At 55.1% G+C, this 8,355-nt stretch overlaps 1 protein-coding gene across 3 annotated transcripts; it reads left to right on the top strand.

Moving 5' to 3' along the window:
- The first annotated feature begins 636 nt into the window (after positions 1-636).
- Positions 637-8,206, top strand: TIMM50 (translocase of inner mitochondrial membrane 50). 3 transcript variants are annotated; one of them, XM_058707067.1, is made up of 11 exons: positions 637-817; positions 1,673-1,829; positions 2,369-2,400; positions 2,615-2,636; positions 5,206-5,264; positions 5,356-5,475; positions 5,866-5,970; positions 6,070-6,168; positions 6,523-6,679; positions 6,991-7,097; positions 7,996-8,206. In XM_058707067.1, exons 1-11 carry the CDS (start codon positions 695-697, stop codon positions 8,095-8,097), a joined length of 1,083 nt encoding a protein of 360 aa, XP_058563050.1. In that variant the 5' UTR covers positions 637-694; the 3' UTR covers positions 8,098-8,206. The 3 variants fall into 3 exon arrangements, with proteins under 3 accessions (XP_058563050.1, XP_058563053.1, XP_058563051.1); XM_058707070.1 differs by having other exon boundaries at positions 643-802; XM_058707068.1 differs by lacking the exon at positions 637-817 and adding an exon at positions 1,063-1,082.
- Positions 8,207-8,355: the final 149 nt, after the last annotated feature.

Here is an 8,355-nt window from a genome sequence, read left to right as displayed (position 1 = left end):
CTGACCACAGTGAGCCTGAGGTAGGGCTTGAACCCTGAGATTCTGACCTGAGCTGAAGTCGGGCGTTCAACTGACTGGGCCACCCAGACGCCCCATGGACTCTTTTACTTCACCCGTAGCCCCTTATTCATTGATTTCTGTCCCAATAAGCCTGACCCCAGAGAGCCGGCCGCCATTCCTTTGGCTGAGCCCTCGGTGAAATGGCTGGCGTTCCAGGCGCTTCCTTAGAAGGTCACCAGAGGAGGAGCAAGAAAGGACTCTGAGGACGGGAGAGAAGGCAGATTCGGCCTCCTGGCTCCACGTGAGGGGAGGGAGAGTCTGGGAGGGCTGGCGGGCAGCCCGCTTTCTGGGCGGCCCCTCTCGAGGCGAGACCGTCTAGCTCGCGGCTTCACGGTTCCTTCACGGTGGCCTCAGCTTTACCCCCCGGGCACTGGGTGCCCCGCTCCGTGCTGCTGCAGAGGCGGGGGAGCGCCCCAAGGCCCGAGGGAGACTCAGGGAGGACCGCGGACCGCCTCCCGGTTGGCGTGCCCTGCGGGCCCCAGGGTAGCACGCCCGCGGCTCCCCGCCCGCAGGCCTTTGTCTCTCTCGGGCTCCCGTCCGCCCGTCCGTCCCCCGCGCCCCCATTGGCCGCGGCCCCAGCCGGGGACGGGAGAGGAGGGAGCGAGTGGGCGGGGCCGCGTGGCGTCAGCGCAAGATGGCGGCCTCGGCGGCGCTGTTCCTGCGCCTGTGGAGCGAGCTGCGGCTCGGCGCGCGGGGGCTGTGCGCGAGGCTAGCGACGCCGCCCCCTCGGACCCCGGACCAGGTGAGCCGGACGGAGGTGGGCCCCGAGTCCGGGAGCCCTTTGGTGGAGTTCCGGGCGGACCGCCGCCGCACGGGGGTTCCGGGACGCAGCACCTCAGGGTGCTGAATGGAACGCCGCCCGCGTTTTGGGGAGTTTCCTGCCTCCCGGGGTGGGCAACGCTTGCGCCCCCGAGCTAGATGCTGTGGGCTCAAGTGCGTCCTCAGAACACCACCTCCTCTGGACCCCACGTGGGCGCCAGGGGAGGGGAGGTCACCTGTTCCCTGTTTCAGTGACCGCCCAGGTAATGCTTGAGGAGGAGGGGCCCGGGATGCTGGGGTGCCACTGCGGCCTTGGGGGTATTTTCCCCGCGCTGCTGGTGGTGGGGGTGATGTTTGCGCTTTTGATTCAACCTGCCTCTGCACTGACAGAGATCCAGCCATTCTGACCTCCAGGCTGATCACTTCGTGCCCTTACAACTCCGATGGCCCCTCTGCCCTCGCTTTCATCCCTTCCCTTCTGTACCCTACTGCTGTGAGCCCCGGGCATCCAAATGCCATACCTACCCGTCCTATCCCTTTTTGTGCCCTCTGTTGCCTTGCTCCTGGAAGCCCAGTGTCTTGCCAGACTCCCTGATCTCGTTTCCCTGCCCTACAGGATCCTGGACACCCGGCCTATCAACTCTTGAATCCCTGGGGCCTGGTCCGGGGCAGTCTAGTTTTTGACTATTCTAAGAGATCCAGGCTCCTGGTTGCGCCTCCAGAGACACCACACCCCGAGGCTGTGTGGTTGTCTGCTTCCTGGCTTCCGACCTTGATTCTTCTCCAACCAGGGTGCCCCAATCATCCTGACCTTTCTTCTCTTTCAGCTAACCTACCTCTTTCTCAATTGCAGGCCACAGAGATTGGGAGCCGCACGGGCACTAAGGCCCAGGCTCAGGGTCCACAGCAGCAGCGAGGCACAGAGGGTCCCAGCTACGCCAAAAAAGTCGCACTCTGGCTTGCTGGGCTGCTCGGGGCCGGTGGGACTGTGAGCGTCATCTATATCTTCGGTGAGGGGCATAGGCCTGTTCCCTAATTTTGTTCCCTTGGCCCTCTTTTCTGTAGAACCTCTTTCCCCTGAGGGTTTCACCCACCTTCATCCCCTGGCTCCTCCCTGCATAAGGCAGCCAACTAGAACATCATCTACCTTGGAAATGGGAGAAGTGACCTTTCTTCTCCTTCTACCCACTCTGCTGAAGGTTCTACTCTTAGTTCTGCACTAGGATATAGAGAGTCAGTCGGAAGAGGGAAAGATGAGAAGGAGAGGACTGGACCAGCCTCCAAGCAACCTGTTCCTTTAGCACCCAAAACTCCAGCCCTCCCTCTAGTCCCTTCTTCCTTCAGAGACTTAGGAGGCCCTGCCCCAGTCCCTCTTCTCTCAGGAACCCAGAATCCTGACTACCAGCCCCCTTTCTCTCTTGATCTTAAGAGACCATGCCTCTTTCTTCTTTCCTCAGACCCAGGAGTCTAGGCCCCCTGCCCTCTTCCTCCCTCAAGACCCAGGAGACTGAGCCCTGATTTCACTCATTCCTCCCTGTCTTCCTTGCAGGAAACAACTCTGTGGATGAAACTGGCGCCAAGGTGAGAGGGAGAGAGACCCAGAGGCTTTGCCAGGGGTCCCATCCTGTGTGTCCTCTCCCCTTTGGTCTGTTCGGGCTCATTTCTTGTCTAGGGGTGAGCCTCTCCCTCCCAGGGACCTTTGCCTACTCCCAAGGTCCCGGAGATTCCTTTTTTGGGTTTGATGGGGTTCTGCCCCTGCCATCCCAAATGCTACATTTTTGTCTCTACCTTCCAGATCCCCGATGAATTCGACAATGGTGAGTAAAAGCACAGATTCTGAGGTCCCCTGAAACTTTCTACTCTGCCGTTTATAGGGATGTTGCCCTTCCCATCTGGTGCCCTCCTGCTCCACCTCCTTCCATTGGGGGGTAGGGGAGTCAGCAGCTGGATGGCTTTGGGGGGAGGGGCATTACAAAGCCCCAGTCCTCTTGGCTGGCCCAGGAGCAGATGGTCAGGGACAGATGGGGGAGGGGAGTCCATGGTGGGAATGCTTGGGAAGAGGGGCCTGTCTGCCACCAAACACATGGCTTCCTGTGCCTTAGATCTGAGTGTCTGCACCCTTAATCCCTTCCTCTTTATGACAGCCTCTTGTTCCTCCCAGTCCCCCACCCCATCAGGCTCCTCATTTCCAAAACAATGTCTCTTTCCTCCCTCCCTCTTTTAGTTAACCAGCTTTCGGTGGAGAGTTTCTAACAAATTGGATAGTAGAGAGTAGTTGTCAGTTCTGTCACACTTGGCCCTTCCCCGGAGAAAAATAGAATTGGTAGGTCCAGAAAGCCACCTGTTTGTGCTGGGGAAGTTTGCAAACCCACATGTTAACACATTGATTATTTAAGCTGGGCAGGTGGGTAAGTATGAAATTTTAAGTGGGTAGTCTTCCTGGATTAAACAGATTAGCGTACTGATTTAAATTGAGCAGGTGAACATGCATTGTGTGTGTTTATTAACATAACTGGTTTCAGTATTTTTGGTTTTTTGTGTTTTTTTTTTTTTAATTTTTTTTTTTGTTTGTTTGTTTATTTTTGAGACAGAGAGAGACAGAGCATGAACGGGGGAGGGTCAGAGAGAGAGGGAGACACAGAATCCAAAACAGGCTCCAGGCTCCGAGCCATCAGCACAGAGCCTGACGCGGGGCTCGAACTCACGAACCGCGAGATCATGACCCGAGCCAAAGTCGGACGCCCAACCGACTGAGCCACCCAGGCGCCCCATGTTTTTTGTGTTTTTTTTAATGTTTGAGAGAGAGAGAGCGTGCACGTGTGTGCGCACAAGCGGGGAGGGGCAGAGAGAGTAGGGGGACAGAGGATCCGAAGCAGGCTCTGGGCTGACAACAGTGAGCCTGATGCAGGGCTCATACCCAGAATCCCTGAGATGATGACCTGAGCTGAAATTGGATGCTCAACTGACTAAGACACCCAGGCACCCCGGTATTTTGGTTTTGAAAAGGCAGGTCCATAGATAGTGGTTTAATTAGAGTAAAAATGCTGTAATAAAGCAGGCAGTCATGTAAGTTTCCTTTAAACCGGATTCAGTATATTCATTTGAACCAGGGTTCAGTAAATTCCTTTAAACCGGATTCAGTATATTCATTTGAACCAGGGTTTTTCGGGGCACCTGGCTGACTCAGTCAGAAGAGCATGCAGCTCTTGATCCCGGTGTCGTGAGTTCAAGCCCCGTGTTGGGTGCAGAGATTACTTAAATAAACAAAAGTTTGGGGCGCCTGGGTGGCGCCGTCGGTTAAGCGTCCGACTTCAGCCAGGTCACGATCTCGCGGTCCGTGAGTTCGAGCCCCGCGTCAGGCTCTGGGCCGACGGCTCGGAGCCTGGAGCCTGTTTCCGATTCTGCGTCTCCCTCTCTCTCTGCCCCTCCCCCGTTCATGCTCTGTCTCTCTCTGTCCCAAAAATAAATGAAAAACGTTGAAAAAAAAAAAAAAAATTTAAACAAAAGTTTGAAAAAATAATAATAAAAAAACAAACCAGGATTTTTTTTATTGGTACTTTGGAGCAGGTAGTTCTTTGTTGTGGGGGAGTCCCCTGTGCATTGAAGGATGTTTAGCATCATCCTGGGCCTCTGTCCACTGGATGTCAGTATGTTGACAAGCACACAGGTCTTCAGACATTGCCAGAGTTTCCTGGAAAGTGGCAGACGAGATGGCTCCAAGTTGAAAACCATTAGTTAATATGTATAGCTGTATGTATATACTTAGTGTAGTTTAGATAGGCTCAGCATACTCACTAAAAGCAGGCATACCTGGAAACCTAGTGGTTCAAAATGAGCTAAACACATGACGGCGTAACGTCAGCACAGTTGTATGTGGGGTTTTTTTTTTTTTCCTAAAAGGAGTAATTTTTTTTTTTAAGTTTATTTATTTTGAGAGAGAGAGACAGTGAGCAGGGGAGGGACAGAGAGAGAGCAAGAGAGAATCCCAAGCACTGTCGGCATGGAGCCCGATGCAGGGCTCAGACTCATGAACCGTGAGATTGTGACCTGACTTGAAACCAAGAGTTGGATGCTTTACAGACTGAGCCACCCAGGTGCCCCATTTGTGAGTTTTAAGCGGGCAGATGTATAAACATTCTGTTTTATATTTGGGGTGGTGTGTGGGGATAAATATTCACGTTGAAACTGGGCAGGTGAATAAATGTATTTGTTCCTGCCTGGCGGTCACGTCATTGCCTTCTACCTTCGGACTTAGAAATGAACTCATTCATACCAGGTGGGTATGTAGACCTGTTTGTGTCTGGTAGGGAAATAAAGCTCTGGTGTGTCCAGGAGGTTGAGCAGTGGCTCATCTTGGAATCCCTTTGTGCCCCGGTGTCCTCCTAGATCCAATTCTGATACAGCAGTTGCGCCGGACTTACAAATATTTCAAAGACTATAGACAGGTGAGCAGGAGTCCTGAGCCCGGTCCCCATCCCTCCGGCACTGGCTCCTGCCTCCTTGTCTGAGTGTTCCCATTCTGTCCTTCTTCCACAGATGATCATTGAGCCCACCAGTCCCTGTCTCCTCCCTGACCCTCTGAAGGAGCCATATTACCAGCCACCCTACACACTGGTCTTGGAGCTAACTGGCGTCCTCCTGCACCCTGAGTGGTCGGTGTGTCCTGGGGAAGGCAGCGGGCTGGGGACACTAGATAGACATGGGTGGCTGCGTTGTGATGACGTGGTCAGGAGCAGAGACTCCGCAACCAGCTCCACTGTCACCAGGGAAGAAGGTGTCACTCTCATTGCCTCGCTTTTCTCAACTGCGAGACTCCCCACCCTGTAGGTTGTTGTAAGTGTGCCTCGGCACCCAGTGTGTGCTACGGAGGAGTGTGCTGTTACTCTGGGACCCAGACCCTCGGTCACAGCCATGTACTCCTGAGCCCCCAAGAACTACAGAGATGGGGAAGAGCCCTCCAGTTCTGGGAATCCCCCCCAGGCTGGAGCTTTATCCTGTTGGGGGCTTCTGGGTCTTGGGGTTTCACTGTCCTCACTGCCTCCCCAGCTGGCCACTGGCTGGAGGTTTAAGAAGCGTCCGGGCATCGAGACCTTATTCCAGCAGCTCGCCCCTTTGTATGAAATCGTCATCTTTACGTCAGAGACTGGCATGGTAAGGCCTCAGGACAGGGGAGGGATGGTCAGTGAGGTGGGAGATGGGGAGGGTCAGGGCTCAGCCTGACCTTGTTCTCCCTCCCATCCCCACCCCTAGACTGCATTCCCACTCATCGACAGCGTGGACCCTCATGGCTTCATCTCCTACCGCCTGTTCCGGGATGCCACAAGATACATGGATGGGCACCATGTCAAGGTGCCATGTGGGGGCTGTGGGCAGTCTTCTGGGACTTGGTAGGGGGCTGGCACTTCCTGAGGGAGAGAGCTCTGACCCCAGCCTCAATCCTGCTTCGGCCCCAGGTCTGGTTCTGACAGGACTTCAGCTTTCCCCCAGCACAGGCTGGGCCTCTAGGCTCTTCTCCCTTCCCCCTGAATCTGGGAATGGGAGTGGGGGTAGATAGGACCTCTCCAAAGAAGACAGTTGGGGGTAGTGCATGGATATAAGGTTTGGAAGCCGTCTCTTGTCTCTGTATTCAGAAGTGAGTGTTTTGGGGACTGTGTGATTGTAACCATTATATTATATGAGACTCAGCCTCGTTTGCATTTCCAGGACATTTCGTGTTTGAATCGGGACCCTGCCCGCGTAGTAGTCGTGGACTGCAAGAAGGAAGCCTTCCGCCTGCAGCCCTACAATGGCGTTGCTCTGCGGCCCTGGGATGGCAACTCTGATGACCGGGTCTTATTGGACCTGTCTGCCTTCCTCAAGAGTGAGGCTGACCCCTGACCTCCTGGCCTCTGACCCTGGAGCCCATGACTCTCAAGAGAACTGATAGATGCTTAATTCTGGCTTTTATTTATTTACTTTTCCATGTAAAATTGGATATATTTGAGGTGTGGAGGTTCGCAAGCATCTTGCAGTCTTTAGAAGCTTCTGAGAAGGTTTAGAGGTGCTCTGGGGTATTTAGGGGATGTTCAAGGGAGCCCTTTTAGAGTGTTGAGAGATGTTCCAGGTAGCTCTGATCTTTATCCTTCCCTGTGGCCTTTCTGCCTGGCTGACCCCTGCCTTCTGTGCCCACAGCCATTGCACTGAACCGCGTAGAAGATGTCCGGACTGTGCTAGAGCATTACGCCCTGGAGGATGACCCACTGGAGGCTTTCAAACAGCGGCAGAGCCGGCTAGAGCAGGTGGGTGCTCAGATCTGCAGTTGCGGGTGGGGGAGGGGGGCATCATGTCAGTTCCCGAAGCTCCCAGGGGAGGAGCCCCAGGGGAGGAGCCGTGGAGCAGCCTGTCTCTGTCTGGCTGTAAGACCTTGAGTGTGGACCTTGTCTTCCACACAACCTGTCTGGGAGGGCTCTTGTCATGGGGGAGGGGCTGGTAGATTCCACAGCCTGCTTGAGAACAGGAGGCAGGAAATGCCAAGCGTGGGTCTTGGAGAAGGGTAGTTTGTGATAGCTTTGAGCAGATCTGAGGGCCCAGGTTTGGTGTGGACAGAGGGTTTGAGTCAAGCCTGGGGAGAGGGATCCCCGGACACTTGGTGGAAAGAATGGGGCAAGGCGTTCTGGTGGTCTTGATGTGATCCTGGTAGTTTGGAAGTGAGGCTAAGAATACGGATGGAGTTTGGGAAAGAGATTCTCAGGGGTCTAGATGGAAGTTGACCAGATTTCGGGTTGAGTGCCTGGGAGTAGGGCTGGAGCTCCTGAGTGTCCAAAGGACAAGGCCCTGGAGATTCAGGCCTGGGATCCTTCAGCATCCAGGCAGGGCTCGTACAGCTGAGGGCTGGGCACTGGGGGCCTGGGGAGCAGGACGGTGCAGTCTGGTGAAGGGCCTAGGGTCTCGGCAGCATCCAGGTTAGGATAAATAGGATCTGGGATAGGTTCGCAGGGTTCAAGGGAGGGGCTTCCTGGGACCTGGGGAAGGGGATCATGACAATCCCTGCGATTTGAGTCTAGGCTGGGTGTTCTAGGGGGTTGGGGAAGGGGTTTGGGCTGGGTAGAGATTTAAGGAAGGTGGCCTCTCGGCTGGCAGAGCCTGGGACGAGACTGCCGGCCCCAGGCTGACCTTGCTCTCTGTCCCTCACCCCAGGAGGAACAGCAGCGCCTGGCCGAGCTCTCCAAGTCCAGCAAGCAGAACCTTTTCTTTGGCTCTCTGACCAACCGCTTATGGCCTCGTTCCAAACAGCCCTGACTTCTGAGCCTCTGCAGACTCACTGCCTAGGTCCTGGGCCCTAGGCCCCAGTGCTCCCAGACCATGGCTCGGGCAGCCACATCCAATAAAGTCCATCCCAGATGCCACAGTCCTGTGTCCGGAGAGTCTTCAGATGGGGGCATCAGGGTGAGGTCCGGGACTCTTGGGTCATCGTCCCATGGGGGCTGATCGGCTGCAGAGCACGGAGTAGGTTCTCTGGTGGATCAGGACTGGTTTTGAATCCTGGCCTGGGAATCT

Source organism: Neofelis nebulosa, chromosome 17 (genome assembly GCF_028018385.1).
Source record: "Neofelis nebulosa isolate mNeoNeb1 chromosome 17, mNeoNeb1.pri, whole genome shotgun sequence".
Lineage (NCBI taxonomy): Eukaryota > Metazoa > Chordata > Mammalia > Carnivora > Felidae > Neofelis > Neofelis nebulosa.
The sequence above is the reverse complement of the archived record's forward strand: the minus strand, read 5'-3'. Positions and strand labels throughout refer to the sequence as shown.

Bases quoted from the DNA above. Each gene is read 5' to 3' on its own strand.
- TIMM50 (XM_058707067.1), top strand. From the start codon at position 695: ATGGCGGCCTCGGCGGCGCTGTTCCTGCGCCTGTGGAGCGAGCTGCGG. The intron at 818-1,672 runs GTGGGCCCCGAG...TCTCAATTGCAG, and splicing joins ACCAGGTGAGCCGGACGGAG to GCCACAGAGATTGGGAGCCG. The intron at 7,098-7,995 runs GTGGGTGCTCAG...CCCTCACCCCAG, and splicing joins GGCAGAGCCGGCTAGAGCAG to GAGGAACAGCAGCGCCTGGC.